Here is a 17,679-nt window from a genome sequence, read left to right as displayed (position 1 = left end):
GGGTTGCTACGTAGGATCCACGCCGGAAAACCCACTTTCTTGCCCCCACAGACTTGTCGTTACTCGTTACCTACGTGTCAAAAAATATCTTGTAATTTCTCACGCGACGTTTCAAGGAGCTTCCATCAAATTCAGGTAACTCGATTACTTCGACACGTGTAATATCACCGTTGGGTTAATTTTATAAGTCACGTACTCACGTTTCTCTGCGCGAACCCGCCAAATGGGAAAGAAAATGTAGAACCGTATCCCGTATCCGTATGCGTATAGTGTTGGAATAGTATGGCTCAGCTTGAGAAGCTCAATTACACTTGCGCGTTACTTGGACGGGGATGTTAATTTGTGGGTTAAGCATTCCAATTTCCAATTAATTTAACAGGAGGATTAGCATTGAAATGTTATGACTAATGAGCATTCTTGTCGTGGTAGCCAACTCTATGAATTGGATGTTTTAGTTTATTTATTGATTAAGTAATTATTAAGAGAACAGGGTCAGGGTTTTAATATTAATTTGCGTGGCATCTTAAAATTGTGAAACAACAACTAAGCAGGTAATTATTGGAGTCATGACCCGAGGCATTACGCCCATCTCCAATAATTAGGGGGATGCCACGAACTAGTTTGATTGTGATAGGGGTTGAAGTGGCCCACCCATTGCATTGATGGATACGTATTTGGACTTTGGTTAATTAAAAAAATGGTTATTACGGTCTAGCGCATTGAGCTGGACCTAACATGATTTAGCAGAACGCAAGTAGCAAAAATGATGTTGGGAATGACTTAGAAGACCATCCACTTGGCCAATTGGTTAGTGGCCGGTTACTCGTTGCAAATATAGGGTCTGAGCGTTTTGGGGTGGTGTGGCACTGGCACTCCCTTTTGGATTATTTTTATGCTGATTTATTGATTGAGTTTGACGTGGGTATATATTTAACTCAATTATTGGATATGTATATGATTCACGCATGTCGGATCCTTCGTGTGATAGGATAAGGACCTTGGTGTTTGTTTATGAATAGGTTCAAGTAATCAGCAGATATCTCTGTTGGAAGATCCAATTGATGTCAGATGGTATATATAGTCCCTATAAAATTAGAATGTTCAACAAAAATTTTGTAGGATATACTAGTACGGAAAATATCGGAAGGTTAATATCCTGAGTAACAAAAAAAATTAGTTAGCATAAATATAAGAGAAAATGTTAAATTTTTTGTATAGCGATTCACTCAAAAGAATTAAAATAAAAGCTAATAGCCTAAATCCTAACATAGATCGCGACAAGTGCGTCTACATTTTGGAGTTTTTGCTAATTAAAGAGAAAAACAAAGAAAAGAAGCTTATCAGGCGAGTCAGCAGACGTAATTTCAATCATTAAATAAACATTTTAATGAATCATGTGCTTGGTGCGATGCATTGTGGGTCCTTGCCTTGTGTAGTATTATACAAAATTATAAAAGTGAAGTATCCCATTAGCATTTTATACTCACTGCAGCATTGCCGTTAAATGTATGTTTAGATTACAGTTTATAAATAAAAGTTTATATTAAAATAATTTATATTTAAAATAATTTCAATAGATTTTATTAATTAATTTTATAATAAAATTAATATTTATATACTAAAATAAAAATAACATATAAAATTAGTAAAATATATTTTTAATTAAAACTAATAAAATATAAATTTTAGAGAATACTAAGAATAATAAAAAAATTAAATATTTATTTTGATAATGATTAAAATAAATAAAAAAAAATTTATGATATTTTTTATATTGTATATTTTTAGTACTTTTATTAATTTTTTAGGCTATAATATTTTACATTAATTTTTTTTAATTTACTTTGCCTAATAAGATCAATAAATTATATTATAAAAAAATAATAAAAATAATACAAAAAATTACAATTATAAAAATGTATAATATCAAATAAATAATTAATAAAAAATAGACATAATAAATAATAAAAAAAGAAAATTTATATAAACAGAAATAATAAAAATTTCTTAAATAATACAATAACATGCACAAAAGATAAAGTTAGTAAAAAATAAATAAAGATAGAATGTTAATGATTAAAAATTCGTTAATAAAATACAGAAACTCAAAATTGTTATTTCTTGTAAACATGATTTTAAATGCAAAATTATTTTTACGTTTGTGAATAAAAATTTTACTAAACCAAAAATTAAAATTTTTAAAAAATTTAAACATACTTCTTTTATGTTTACGAAACATACCCTAAGTGTAGCACGCAACAAGTAACATAACTGAATATACTGTTGACTTGCTACTATTAAGGATTAACCATGACCATACGCGTGTAGAAAGTAGAATAGGATAGCAATCGTGATCGGGATCCAATACTACCAGAAGAACAGGTACCATGTGTGTAATTATCAAAGACACATTGTCATTGTGAAAATATCCGTTTGACTATGTAGCTACGAGATGAAATTTCAGACATGACTCATGACATATGAGATTCGTATCCTAAAAAAGTTAATACTAATAGAGTGAGAAGTGAAAAGTGAAAGGACGAAAATGGTGAAATGGAGAGCAGTGGATGCTTCGAGATGTTTAATAGAAGCGTGGCTAGAACGGAGAAGAATGGTGTAAAGTATGGATAAGTCTAGAGTCTCAGTCCAGACTCCCGGGCTTGAATTTTACAAGAATTTATGGATAGGGCTTTGCAAAAAATTTTCAAATTTTAAATTCAATTCAAACTAAGAAAAATATATAAAAAAAAACAATGAGATAATGTGAATAATAGAATAAAAAAAATAAAATTAAAATTATAAATTAGATTATTAATTAATTATTTTTTATTTTAGATTTTAAAATTTGTAAAATAAATAGTTATTCCGGTATTGTTGCACTTTTTTGCTCTCCGGTCTGACATCACCTAGCCGACGCCGCCTAGTCTTTCCGCGTTTCGCTTGCGTGCCGGAGCAATGGAATATCGCGCCGGAGCAGCCCGTGCGTCTTTGTTATCACTGTTACCTGCCGCAGACCGTGCAGGCCCCACCACAGACCGCTGTCTCTTGTTGCGCCGTTCGAAACGCACGTTGTTCCTGTCGTCTGTTCTCTCTGTCGCGCTGTTGTTGCTATGCCACATCTCATCAATGTCACCTTTCCTCGCACCGGTTCGACTCTTCCTCTTTCATCTATGACCGCTCTGTGTTTGGATTCGAAACCCACAGAGCAGATTCACATCCTCGTCTAGCCGAAGCTGCCTGATCTCCTCCCTTGTCTCCATGTGTGCCGTCAACTCTCTCTACGCTGCAAATATGCTGGACGTTTAATTCACTAGATATATAGATTGTTAAGTATATACAATTAATACATATTAGATGATCATTTCACTAGATAGCCGGATAATTATTTTAATAACTACGTGGATAGTTGTTTGATGACGATCCCACGACCGTTATGGGAGAAGAGGCTATAGGGGTGAACAATGATGGCCGGTGAGGCAACTTCTAATGCCAAAGAGGTGGGATGATTGATGAGGGTGGAGTGACAAACGGTTTGGAAAAGAAGAGGGTGTTTGAGTGAATTCCTTTAGTAAATTAGAATTAAGATGATTAATTTTTTGAAATAATTGTGAGTTTTTTGATTTAGGTAATTTGAAAAATTTTCTTGCTTTTTCTTCTTTGTGTTGAGCTAAATTCGAACCTTATTGTTCACATTGTTTAAATTTCTCATTGTTTTCCTAACAGAATTGTTCAAACTAAATTATTTGAAAAAAAACACTAATTTTAAATAAAAAAGTCTAAACAAAATTGTATTTATTTTATAGTTTGGCTTTTAATTTCAAATCATTTAAATAATTTCGGATATATTCAAATCCAAAATTAAAAAAAAAAAAACCTCTAATACGAGACTCTGAGTCAATTCACACAGCCTTTCTTCAAATGTGTTGTCTCTGCCATTGGTGTTTATTGTCTTCGCGGTAGTCAGCACTGGAGCATGCAGCTGCCACCATCACCACAAATATGTTGCTTTTCTGGTCGTCCTTCCACTGCTTCTAGTTTTATTGCTATCCCGTACATCTCTTTAGATCATCGTTGTGCCGTTGCTCTATTCTGCCGTCTGCTGTTTCGTCATTCGCCTTTTCTCATCGTGACCCAATTCTATTCTTCTGCGTTCTTTAAAAATTCGTTTTGCATTACAAATTCTAGTTTTCAAAGATCAAGATTAATGCCTTATTCAAAATCTTAATAAGAATCCCTGCTACAAGGTCATAATCATATCTCACCAATGTGCATTTCATCATTTTCTAGAAATTGATGCAACTTCAGATAGACTAGGTTGCTTTTTTAATTTTCTTCTCATTGTTATGTATGTATATGTACATTAGTGATATTTAATTTCCTTACTTTGATTTTTGACATGTATTATTGAGAATATGTTGTGCTGTAAGAAAAAAAAGAACTAATATAAGTTCCATTTTTATTCATGGCTTAGGGGTATAAATGAAGGAGGTAGTCAGGTGCGCGAAAATTCGGTCCGGTTTCAAATATTTTAAGAGCTAATTTAGTGTGATTTTATTGAATTTAAGGTCGAGTAATAGTTTCAAAAATAGACCCGGTCATTATTTCAGATAGGGTCCGGACCATATTAATTTTGTGTTATTAGTGATGTATGATAGTTATTCTTATGTGGAATTTAAGTATTATAAACTTTAATATTTTGTGTTATTAGTTATTATAAAACTATAAGTTAATTTTTATATTTAAAATGTATAAAATTTTAAACTAATGCATAATATTGTGTTATTTGTATTGATTTAAATATTTGGTATTATTAGACAATATTAGTATTGACTATGGTTATGCTTTAATTTTTAAAAAGAGTTGATTCTTGTTATATTTTTCTAAGTGAATTTTACCATGTTAAATAATAATTGGAGTTTTAAAAATTTGGATATTTTCAGATGCTAACTTATAAGAAGATATCAAGATAATATAATGTTAATGGTCCAGTTTTTACCCGATATAATCGTGGCCCGAAAATGTATAAGTTTTATCGGGTTTAGGGATGGGTTCGAATCTAATAAATAAGTCCAATATATATTTCGGGTAAAATCTGTGTCACATCAAACTCAGTTTTACCCGATCCATACACACCTCTAGAAGGAGGTACAATCTATATATTTTTTTCTTTGGTTTGTTGGTTGATTCAGATATGCAATGAATGATGATGAGTGTTCTTATTATTTCATCTTAATTTGATTCAACTTTGTTGCGCTAAAAATATATGTATTTGTGGTCATAACTTTTACTTATGGTTAGAAATTGAAACCATAGGTGACTCAATTTCAAAACAAATTAAATGATCATGCTGAAATGAAATGGCACGTAAATGTGTAATTTTGCTTTCTATACACAGTATTAAATTCCCTTTCCACTAGATTTTTTCTTCAGTCATTCTAATTTTATATAATTTTTTTTCTAATTCTAAATTAAAGATAATATTACTCACTAATTGTTTTATTTTATTTCCTCTCTTAGTTGTAAAAAAGTTAAACTGAGATATTACATGACCAAATCAAAGAAAAAGAACAATATTCTAGATAAAAACATCGGTTATTAAGAAATAAACTAATTATTCAGCTCAAAAAAATACTATATATAAAGCATCATTTTTAAATTCTGAAATTATTATCTCTAATAAATATTACCAGGTACAAAAACATGCAAGAGATCAAGTACTTGTCCAGACATCAAGTATTAGATATAAATTAAAAAATTTTACGTTATGAATAGTTGAATTTCGTAATTAATTGTATCCTGATTCGATTTCATGATCTATTATCTATACTAATTTCATTACATTTTTTATATTTTTGTTTGTGATATAATTTGGATAGTGTGATGCAAAGCTCTCAGGTTTGATAAATAAATAAAAAATAAAATCTTTAATATTTAATGGTGTGGATAAGTATAGACTATTTTACATTTTTTTTGTTTGATGATCTTTCACGTTATATTATATTTAGGCTTGAGTTTGGTAAAAAAAATTTAAGAGGCGGCTTTTAAAAGTACCTAAGTAAAAGCTTTTTTAAAGATGGCTTGTGTTTATTAAATTTTATTTATTTTTTTGCACATATTTTTTGTTATTATATTGCTATTGAAATTCTCATATATTTTTAACTTCTCATCCTAACATTCACAAATTCTAACACAGTTTTTATATATTTTTTATTTTTTAATTTAATCTTCACAAATTTTAACACAAATATATCTCTATCACATATTAGGTATAAACTTCTATCTATTTATATTATTTTTTTGTACATAATTTTTGTATTTTTCAGTAGATCTATTATATTTGTTTTTTATCTGTTCTTTGAAATGTGAAGAAGATGACTTAGTTTATGAAAACTAATCATAAAATTTTTCTTGCATGAATAATAGTCAAAATTATAATAACAACATGTATATACATATGTAAATATAGATATATAATTATAAGAATAATCTATTTGAGATATGTGTCCCATTTTTTGTGATCTGTAAAGGTGAACCAATATATATAGGTGGGTAATAAACGTATCCAATACCAATATTGGATTTCATACAAATTTTATTAGCCATTATTGGCTAATGATAACTCTATATTAGTACAATTAAGTAAATATTTAAACTATTAGTCTCTAAAATTTGAATTAGGTAATTTAGTATTTTTAACGATGATGTTTAGGATAAAATAAATTTTTATAATACTTATATAAAATTTTAAAGTTAAAAAATAAGAGTTTATTTATTATATTTATGTTTATTATGAATTTTTTATTTTAAAATAATTGTGATGTTTATGCTTATTAAAAGTTATTTTTAATTTGATTTTACCAAACACAAATGCTGCAGCTTTTAAAAATATTTTTTAAAAGATAACTTTCATAAACTATTTTTAAAGAGTAAAAATTTTACCAAACCAAACTTTAGTATTGTTATTTATTATACTGATTGTCTTCTTAGAGTTTGCTATTTGTCTATTTAAATTAATAAAAAAAAGTTGACACTCAAAAAAATAAGTTAGCATTATTAATATTCTTCTTATATCATATGCAGAACAAGATGACTAACAAGATGACTGATAACAATAATATTCAATTATCTTTTTCACCATCTCATAAAAATCAGTCAGTTATTTAAAATTATATTTAAATAGAAAACGTTATTAATAAGATTAAATGTAAATATTATAGTAGTTTAATATAATATAAAAATTGAACTTACTTGCTTAATGAGTAGTCATTTAAGATGCAAGTAAAATCTTGACAATGATTCAAACAAAAGAGAAACAACGGTCATACCGAATATAGATTATTGGAAAAGAGTTATTATTTCACTTTGTTGAGAGTCAGACATTTTAAAGATTTGTGTATATATTACAAGTAAGATTTAAAATTTTTTTTGAACTACATTAGCACATGACATTGGAGGCTTTTATATTAAAAAAATGAAATTACAAGATTTTTTTTCAAACAAATTATGGTAAAATATGTCTAATGATTGATCCTTAGATTTCAAATCAAAATTTACTTATTTGAGATTGACATTACACTTTGTATATTTGAATTGAAAATTACATAAAAAAATATTTTATTTTTGCTAAGTGACAAGCCATTCAGGAGAGATCATAGAAACGACAATTAAATTCTGTTTAAATAATTTGGATCAAGTATTTAGTGTGACAATTGATAATGCATCGTCTAATGATATCACAATTAAATATCTGAAACAACGATTAAATTTTTAAAATAGCATTTTAAATAATGAATTTATTAACATAAAGTATTGTACCCATATTCTAAATTTAATTGTAAAAGAAAGGTTAATTAGATTGATGAATCGATATTGAAGATTCCTAATACGGTTAAATATGTCAGATTTTCTCATCTAAAGTCACTAAATTTTAAAAGTGTGTTGAACTAAAAAAAATTCAGTATAAAAATTTGCCTCATATAAATGTTGAAACTAGGTAAAACAATACCTTTCCAATGTTAAATGTAATTTTAAAACACCACAAAACATTAAATTATTTGCATTGAAGGACAACACATATACATAAGAATTGAGAAAAAGGGAGAGGTGTGCTTTTAGTTTAGAAGATTCGCAAAAATAGTACAATTAACCTAATATACTCCCAATCTAAATGTAAAGACACATTTCTCTGCTTTTTCTCGATTCAAATGCTTTTATAGTGCTTTAAAGTTATCTCTAATATTTAAAAGGTAAAATTTCACTTAATTCATACAAAGTAAATGTTTATAATAAATTTTCTTATTTCAACACACTTTTAGCGACTCTAATTGAAAAAATATGACATATTTTAACGCACTATAAATTCTCAAAACTAATTCATCAATTATTTTAACATTTTTTTTACCATTAAGTTTAGAATATATGTATAACACCTTATATAAATAAATTTATTATTTAAAACAATACTATTTTAAAAACTTAAATCGTTATTTTAAAAATTTAATTGTAACATCATTAAACGGTGTATTATCAACTGTCACACTAAATATCCAATTTAAATTCTAATTACTCAAACAAATTTTAATTGTAACTCTTATAATCTCTCCTAAATAGTTTGTCATTTGACAAAAATGAAATATTTTTTATATAATTTTCAATCTAAATTCACAAAGTGTGTTGTCAAACTCATATAAATAAAATTTTAAATTGAAATTCAAGTATTAGTTGTTAAACATACTCTATCATAATTTATTGAAAAAAAATCTTGTAACTTCATCCTTTCTTTAACATAAAGAACTTCAATGTCACATGTTAACGAAATACGTAAAGAAACTTTAAATGTTACTTTTAAGGCATACAAAAATCTTTAGAATTTTAGACTCTCACCAAAATAAAATGGTAATTCTTTCCCAACAAATATTTCCACAAATATCTTTCAAGCTTTCTCTTAGTCAAATTTAAGAGTACTATGCTTACATCTTAAATGACTACCTATTGAGTTGGTTTCATTTCCATATTTTATTAAATTATCATAATATTTATATTTAATCTTCTTTTTGTAGTATTTTCTACTTTAAAATAATTTTAAACAACTGACTAATTTTGACTGATTTTACTAATATTTGACATTAAAAAAGATGGTTAAATATTATTATCAGTCATCTTGTTCTACATATGAGGAGAATATTAATAAGCTAACTTATTTCTTTTTTCAGTGTCAATTCTTTTTTTAATTTAATTAGACAAATATAATACTATAAGAAGACAATAAATTTAATATATAACACTCAGTATTATACAAAATAAAAAAATCATCAAACTAAAAATGTGAAATGGTTTATACTTATCCACACTACTAGTGCTTGATATTAATGGTTTCAATTTTTTTTTTTTATATTTATCAAACCTGAGAGCCTCGCCTAATAGGAAATTATGAGAAATGCTTAAAGAAAACAATATCAAAATCACAACACAAACAAAAGTATAAAAAATGTAATGAAATCAAGATCATGGAATTAAATAAACATACAACTAATTTTAAAATTCAGTTATCCATAGTGTAAGATTTTTTAGTTTGTGTCTAAAACTTAAGAGTCTGGACCAATGCTTGGCCTCTTAGCATGTCTTCACTGCTTTGTAGTATTTATTAGATAGAGATAGCAGTTGCAAAGTTTAAAAGAGATACACAGTATTCTCATGGAATTAATTTATTAATAACTGATTTTCTGTTTAGAATATTGTTCTTTTTTGGTTTGGTCGTTTAGCATCTCAATTCAATTTTTCTATCACTAAGAGGAAACAAAACAATGAACAAACAACATTGTTCTTAATTTGGAATTAGAAAGATTCCATATGAAATTAGAGTGACACAGAAAAAATATCTAGTGGGAAAGGAATTTAATGTTTTGTATAATTTCCAGAGAGTGATGAAATGTACGGTGGTGAAACATGATTATAACATTGTAGCGGAGATTTCTATTGAGATTCTGAAAGAGGCACTAACCTTGGTCCTTAAAGGCTAGAATTTGCAACGCCAAGCGGGCTTCCAGAGAGCGAGAGTCATGGTGAGGAAAGAGCAGTGAACGGCATAACAATAGACAGCAGAACAGAGCGACAGCGCAGCGATGGTCGAAAGAGGCGTACACGACAGCAGCAAGAGCAAAAACAACAGAGGAACGACCAAAAAAGCAACGTGCTTGTGGTGGTGGCGGCAACTGTCTGCTCTGCTGGGGCTGCGGCAAAAACGACACAGTTGAAGAGAGGCTGTGTAAAGTGTGAACGGGCTCAAATTAATATTTTTTTAGGGTAAAATATATTTTGTGACCTTGAAGTTTGGCAAAAACTTCAAAAATAATTTTAAGTTTTATTTTATTTCAATTTTGTCTCAAAAGTTTTCGATTTGCATCACATATACTTTTGACGGCTAAATTTTTAAAAAATTTAAGACCAAACTAACAATAATGCATAAAAATTATGCTTGATTTGCTTGTGTTGAGGGTTGTTCTTATAAAATTATTGTTGAATTGATTTTAAATTTTTTGAAAAATTAACCGTCGAGAGTATATTTGATACAAATCGAAAACTGTTAGAACAAAATTAAAACAAAATAAAACTTAGGGATATTTTTGAAACTTTTGTTAAATTTTAAGGACAAAAAATATATTTTAACCTTTTTTATTTCGGATCTAGATCTGAAATTGTTTAAATGATTTTGATTTAAAAACCAAATTATAAAATAAATACAATTCGATTTAGACCTTTTTTTATTTAAAATGGGTGTTTTTCAAATGGTTTTGTTTGAATTGGATTTAAATATAGAATCTGGATTTTTTTACACAGCCCTGGTTGTTGGTGGATTTTTTTCTTTTTTTTCATTATGCTCCAAATGCAAAGACTTGTGTACCTTTGAAAATGACGCAGGTGGGTGCAACTGTGGACCAATCTAGAGTACTTGGATTATGATTCATCGGCGAGTGTAGTTATATAAATGATGACAATTTATTCTTATGTTCTCCATTTTGGAAGGTTTGAGAAGTTAGGGTTTTTTGAGAGCATCAACTAGACAGGGCCAATTCAGAGGCGGAGTGCGGTTGGCAAAAAACCCTAATCCTGATGACAATTTATTCTTGGACAGCCACTAAGGAGACATGTCAATCAGATTTGGAGCTTTAATAATCAATCAAAAGTTCAATATCTACTAATATACAATAAGTCTATATTGGATTTTTTTGCATAATTTTTAATTAAATGTCTACTTTAACAGTCTTGAAAGGTCACTTTTCACAATAGGTCTGCACATTAAAGAGCTTTCATTCCACTAACGGTAACGAGTCCTGAACACACTACGAATTTAGATTTGTTTTACCAGTCACTAAGAATTAATAATTCAACCCGTCATTGTTAAACCTAAACAAACTGATATAATTATTACCGTACGTAGATTTATTTGAGGAGTTATAAGCACAATTATGACACAATTTATGTTTGATAAAGCTCCCTTCTGCCATTGATTAATATTTAGACAGTAATGGTTAACCAAGCACCAGGTGCATGTGCATTAGCTGAGATAAGTTTTACTCTTTCCAATTAGAAAGTTAGACATTCGTACCTGTTTTAGTGCCAATGCAATTCAGCACTGAGGTAACTAAATAGTTTTCCTCAACATCTGCAGTATGGCTTCTGAGTCTCTTATTTCCTGGCTTTCTTGTGATTCATCAAGCCCTTGAGAGAAATCAGCATTAGTGTAAGTTCTAATTCCAGGGCCATGTCCTCCACTATCCCTTTCCCTTCCTTGCTGCGCTCGCCTCACTTCCTTTTGATGCTCAGTCAGTTCTAATCTCCTTTTCTTAACACTCAAAGGAGATGCATCTTTTTGTGCGTCCGGCACTAACTCAATTCTCTTAGATGTCCTATTATGTGTTGCAGTGACCTGGTATCCTGGCAGAGTGCCACTGACTTCCTTAGAGGAATGACATTTTTGAAGAGGTGGTAGGCTTCTCTTCTGGAGTTTTAATTTCCCATTCCTAGATAGTCTGTCGAGGACAGAGAGCAGATTCGGTGGGAAATCTAGAATAACTTGTTGACCAAACGTGGAATTCCAAAATGTGATGGTTGGTTTTGAAATGGAGGGATATGGATGATCAAGAGTTTTTTCAAACAAGGTTTCATGAAGTCTGAGTAAAGCGGAACCAAAGTTCATTGGAGGTTGACTTCTTTTTAAACAACTTAAAATTTCATTCCACAGATGTTGGAGTTGCTCATTTGTTGTTTCATCCTGATTTACCATATTTGATAGCCATTGAAGTAGTGGACAGGAAATAATCTGCAACCAAGTATATGGTATATTATATACAAGTCAAGCAGGATGGAAAATTCAAGTAATGGTGGTGTTCTACGCAAAAGAAATCCACTTACTATATTGATTGTCAAATTTGGGGATATAAAGTTCGGGTAGGTAGTCCCTCACCTTTCCAAGTTGAGAGTCTAAGACTACACTAATGATTATACATAATAGAAAGAAGTAAAACAACAAACCTCCAGAAAAAGAAGAATATCTTGCTTCCAGTGAAGGCGGCTAATGAAATTTGCTAATGCAGAAGATACTCTGCAATTCATGTGAGAGTGAAATAAGTTAGGCATCGACCAACCAAGCATACATTGAGGAGACAACTTAAATTGACTAACCTTGAGGTCCCAACAAAACCAGGCAGTGGGTCTATCACCACCGTTTTCATCAACAAATTCATATACCTGAGAAATGCCACATGAAAACGATCAATTACTAAATCATTGATGTTATCATCATAATCTCAGCATTCACAAAACAGGCCCCTGTATAATTAACAAAAGAGAATGGACAAAAATATATGAAGCTATAGAATAACTAAATCGAAGTTGAAATAGAACTTGTATAATTTAATTTCATTTAAGAATCAAAAACATAACTTTACAATTACTTCGCGGAAGAAAGACTGGAACCAGTAACAAACAAACAAATATACAACTTCTACAGAAGCACATCGTATACTCATAATAATACTGTTCTTGCACATCGTATACTCATAACAATACTGCTCTTAAGACTTACCTAGCAGCAAGTTTTAAGCAGTTATTTATGCCACAGAGAATTTTGCTCTCACGGTCAGTGTTACTTATTTCTGTTTCTGAAACTAATTCTGAAGTCTGAATGTGGTCAAGAATGCATATCATGAAATTGCCAGATAAATGAAGGATACCAAGATCAGTATCATTGCATTTCAAATGAAGTTCAACGCCGCTCTCAGCCATGTCAATGCTATCATCAAGGCACCTGGTTAACAATGTGCACAGATCTCCAGAAAAATTGGTGGTTGTTGAACATCCGAAGCCTGAAGCACTAAGAGATTCGTAAAGCGATATCCATGTTTGAATAACAAGGTCAAGCCTTGGGTTTTCTTCTAGTAATACTTTATAATTCTCTGAAGAGGCACCAGCATTTGACAAGGTCAATCTTGCAGTTTCAGTGTGTACCACAATGGGATAAATTAAAAGATGGCATATTGAAGAATATGCAGCACTATCAGACATGGCTACCCGTAGAGACCTACAGTTTGGATCACGTGCACAGCCATTCAATCCTTCAGCCAATGTTATCCATATTTTTAAGTGAATTGGTCGAACATCTTTGTACAAGAAGCCAACAAAAGTAAGTAGATTGTCTGGGGAATCACTTGAAGAAAATATGAATTTAAAATACTCAGAGCTTCTTTGCGGCTTGCAGTCTGATTGAGAAGAATTCATTGCTAACCAGTCCAGCATATGGAAGTAAACCGCTATCAAATAAACCATTGGAGAAACCTTATCCATATAAGAAACACGACTGACACTAAAATTTAGGTGTTCATTGCGATCACCTGATTGTGTGCCACCAATGTACTTTAGGTCTAAAGAAAACTTGTAGAGAGGAGATCCCAAGATCAAAGAATCTAATTCCTTTGTGACAACTTCTATAAACCGAATGGAAATGTAGTACAGATCATGCTTTTCAGTGCCATCTGTGCATAAATCCTCGCATACATTTTTTATGAATGTTAATATTGATTTCAAGCACAACATAATACCATCATAATTGGTAGATGTACTTTCCAAATCATGTTTGACTCCTTTTAAAACATATGTAAATAACTTTAAGGCAGCATCATAAACAAGACTTCTATGATCAGAAGTCACTGTTGGTCTTGATGCTTGACAAATGAGAACAGAAATCATACTAAGAAAAAAATCCAATTGACTGATATCCCATGGCAACCATCTAATTGGGTGAAGCTTCCAAGAGCATTTGGCAGATAGAGAAGGCCCAGTTTCAAAGATTCTATCTCTGAACTGGTTAGTTGATTGGCAGAGGACATCCCTACACTTCTGTGAGATACAATCACTGAGCAGATCTAGGCCCAGCCCCCACAACCAGATGCTCTTGCTATCAGGTCCATTCTGAAATATTGCTTTTAAAATAGGCTCTAATACCATCTTTATCAATGAGGGTTCGTTGATAGAAGTTTCAAGCTTATGAAGCAAATAACACCATGTATTCAAGCATGATGAGTGGACTGATATATCACACTTACTAGACATAATGCCATTCAATGGGGTCATTATTAGTCTTATGCTCTTGGAAAAACCATTTGCTTGGACATCACAATTGTTCCTTTCTAATGAATGTTGTTTTTGAAGATGATTTTCCTTGGCTGGGGTATTTTTATTGGGATCTAACATTGTGCAGTGAACAAGAGCATCGATAAGACCTTCCCAAGCAACCTGCACAAAACACACTTGAAAGGTCCCATAAGCTATAATCAAGGAATGATGTCAATAACTAGTCTTCAAATGTCAAAATGATATCTTTAAGCCACTTTATGTCACTTAAACTATCGGACAATCTTTATCCCACATAAACCATCCCTATGAATCATGGATGACATAATAAAGCATCTCAAAAATATTACCAGTGTAGCAATCTGAACTTGAGGATCAAGGTCTGTAAATGTACATTCAGGAATTTTCAGTGAGTCATTAACTAATTGTCTAGTCTTCAAAGCATGTGATCCAAGCATTCGGATAAACCATCCCCATGCTTGAATAACTTGAATCTTCATACCCTTATCTAACAATTTCTTCATCCCACTAAGCAGATTTAACTTCATATCTTTGACAAGAACCTGTTGAAAATGAAGAAAGCAATTAATGAGATCAAAGCCAGTACAACATCCTTGAAGATATTGGCTAATTATGAAATGTCTAGCGGCATAAACACATATAATAAATAATGATATAATTAATTTATAAAAGGGAAAAAGATCCATCACAAGTTTTCCTTCTCACAGGATATTGTGTTATAAATCACTTGCACAATGACAGCAATACGGCTTAAGTCATAACAAGCAAGAGCTTGTCATGTAACGATATTGCGGATTCACTACTTTATATTGATATCAGATGCGGTTTTTGGTACCTTCGAGAGATCCAAGGAAGGAGGAATGACTGAAGTTTTGACCTTCAATAGACATCGTTCCAAGGCATCCCTTTCCCTCTTATCTGTGCTGAGAAGTCTTCTGTATATTGGAGGAGCCCATATATGGGATGAGTCTCTCATTTGTTCACTTAGTTGACCACATAGCTTCATTACAGCCTGTCACGAGAAGACTCAAATATGAGTGTTCAATGAAATTTCTACACTTCCAGATAAATCTGAGATATAACATTCAAGAATCTATAAAAACATTTCTAGTTAAAAGAAAGGGAACAACACTACCTGGGTAGCTTCAAATGTTGTTGACAAAGAACCCATTGGGTTGTCCAAGGCATGAACAATTGCTAGTAACAAAGAATGGAAGTGAGTAGCAAGACACGATTCTCCTGACTGTTGAACAGATATACACCATACCCCTAAATTACAAGCAGACTGTACCAGCAGCAACAAGAATAATTTAATACAGGGTTAAAATACTGAAAAAAAGTGTCCATAAAGAGTGAAATGGATATCAAACTAGCCTTTAATTTAGTGGTTGTAATAAGTTTGGACAGTGACTCTAATACCAAATTGACATCATCCGCTGCAAGACAAAGAAAAAGATGAAAAGCAATGTTGCATGCATCATGGCATAGTACCAAAATCAGATATACTATGAATAAGATAGGTTGAACCGTTGTCGTAGAAGCAGATAATACATACGTGGAAGTGAGGACACAATGGAAGGATGATAAATCATGAAGCCCAAGCACTTCAAGGCTTGCGCAGCTCTACATCCGGTCAAACTCTTGCTTTGCCTCCTCCATAAATGCCTTGGTGGCATGAAGAGGGAGACTTTGAGCAGTCCGGTGTATAGCAGCCGCCATAAATGCCATCTGCACGTGATTCCAGGCCATAAATTCCAAATGATGGAGGATGGACACATCGTCCATCGAAAGGGTACCATAGGGCCCAATTTGTTGATCTATGAACTCGATGGCATTGAAGTCAGGGGCATTAAGGTCGAAGGGCTCAACCGTCTTTTGTTTCTTACCTGGAGGGGCCGCAGATGGAACGGCAGAAGCAGGATAAGGATCCACCAAGCGGACCCGAGGTGTCGGAATCGCTTTCTTCACTATGGGAAACTCGGCACTGATGGCTTCTCGCGCACTTGGGAGGACCCCTCCCCAGCCGCCTTAGCGGCAATATTCATGGCAGCAGTCGCCTTCTGCGCCCTCTTAAAAGCTTTCATGGATTCGTTATTCTTCATTGCCTCTGCAAATAAAACAAAAGTCAAGCTACAAATCGAACAAGTCGGAAATACAGCTACAAGTAAACATAAACAGATAGCAAAGAAAACACAAGATACCCAGTTCAGTTTGAATAGGAGAAGGATTGGTTAGAAATTTCTTTGTATCAAGATGGGGAGGCTGACCCCAGCGCTCTTCCAAAACAGTCACAAAGGCCCGCTCAGCTTCATCCAACATGTCCCAAGAATACCTGGAGACCCTCACATCTTTTTGCCATTCCAGGGGAAAGGCAGGCTCATCATTTTCGTCCAGAAAAAAGGTCCGAGCTCCTTCAACAGCTCGGACCTTGAAAAAGTAGTTTTTAAAATCACGAAATGACTCGTCAAACATGGAAAAGACCTTCTTTCCTTGCGTAGAGTGAAAGGAGACCCAAGCTCCCTTCTTTTTTACCACTCCGGGCTTAGTCAAGACAAACAGATAGAAAAAGAGAGATTGGGAAGCAGGGATACCAAAACCATTGCACAACAATTGAAAAATCTTTATAAACCCCAGGAATTAGGGTGAAGTTGAGAGGGGGCAATATTATAAGACCATAACAGGTCGGTTTCAAATTGAGTAAAAGGAAGGGTAATACCCAGCGGACCAAAGAAAAAGTCATAAACATAAAAGAAAGGGCGACCATCAACAACCCGAGTTGAAAAACAGACTCTCTCGTCAGAAGAAGGAGGGACAAGTTCATAGTTCTTCTCATCACCAGAATTGCTACATACACTATGAAACTGCCTAAGCTGAGCACAAAACTCAGAATCAGCCAACGAGACACACAGGAGAACCATGGAGTCCACCCAATCGGCCATACCCGCAGGAACCTGGGAAGGCATCTCTACAACGTTATTTCGGGAAGACATGAGGCCAACTAAATCCTACAAAAGAAAAGAAGAGTGGATT

At 32.0% G+C, this 17,679-nt stretch overlaps 1 protein-coding gene across 2 annotated transcripts; it reads right to left on the bottom strand.

Moving 5' to 3' along the window:
• Positions 1–2,871: 2,871 nt before the first annotated feature.
• Positions 2,872–16,355, bottom strand: LOC107461821 (uncharacterized). Of its 2 annotated transcripts, XR_008009637.1 has the most exons (11): positions 16,205–16,355; positions 16,024–16,085; positions 15,785–15,934; positions 15,485–15,661; positions 14,979–15,191; positions 13,085–14,790; positions 12,682–12,747; positions 12,532–12,601; positions 11,606–12,319; positions 10,001–10,229; positions 2,872–3,283 (listed from the first exon to the last, which is right to left on the bottom strand). XR_008009637.1 is itself a non-coding variant. In XM_016080376.3 (10 exons), exons 1-9 carry the CDS (start codon positions 16,323–16,325, stop codon positions 11,642–11,644), a joined length of 3,243 nt encoding a protein of 1,080 aa, XP_015935862.3. In that variant the 5' UTR covers positions 16,326–16,355; the 3' UTR covers positions 9,837–10,229; positions 11,606–11,641. The 2 variants fall into 2 exon arrangements, 1 of the variants encoding a protein (XP_015935862.3); XM_016080376.3 differs by lacking the exon at positions 2,872–3,283 and having other exon boundaries at positions 9,837–10,229.
• Positions 16,356–17,679: the final 1,324 nt, after the last annotated feature.

Source organism: Arachis duranensis, chromosome 1, assembly GCF_000817695.3.
Source record: "Arachis duranensis cultivar V14167 chromosome 1, aradu.V14167.gnm2.J7QH, whole genome shotgun sequence".
Classification (NCBI taxonomy): domain Eukaryota; kingdom Viridiplantae; phylum Streptophyta; class Magnoliopsida; order Fabales; family Fabaceae; genus Arachis; species Arachis duranensis.
The sequence above is the reverse complement of the archived record's forward strand: the minus strand, read 5'-3'. Positions and strand labels throughout refer to the sequence as shown.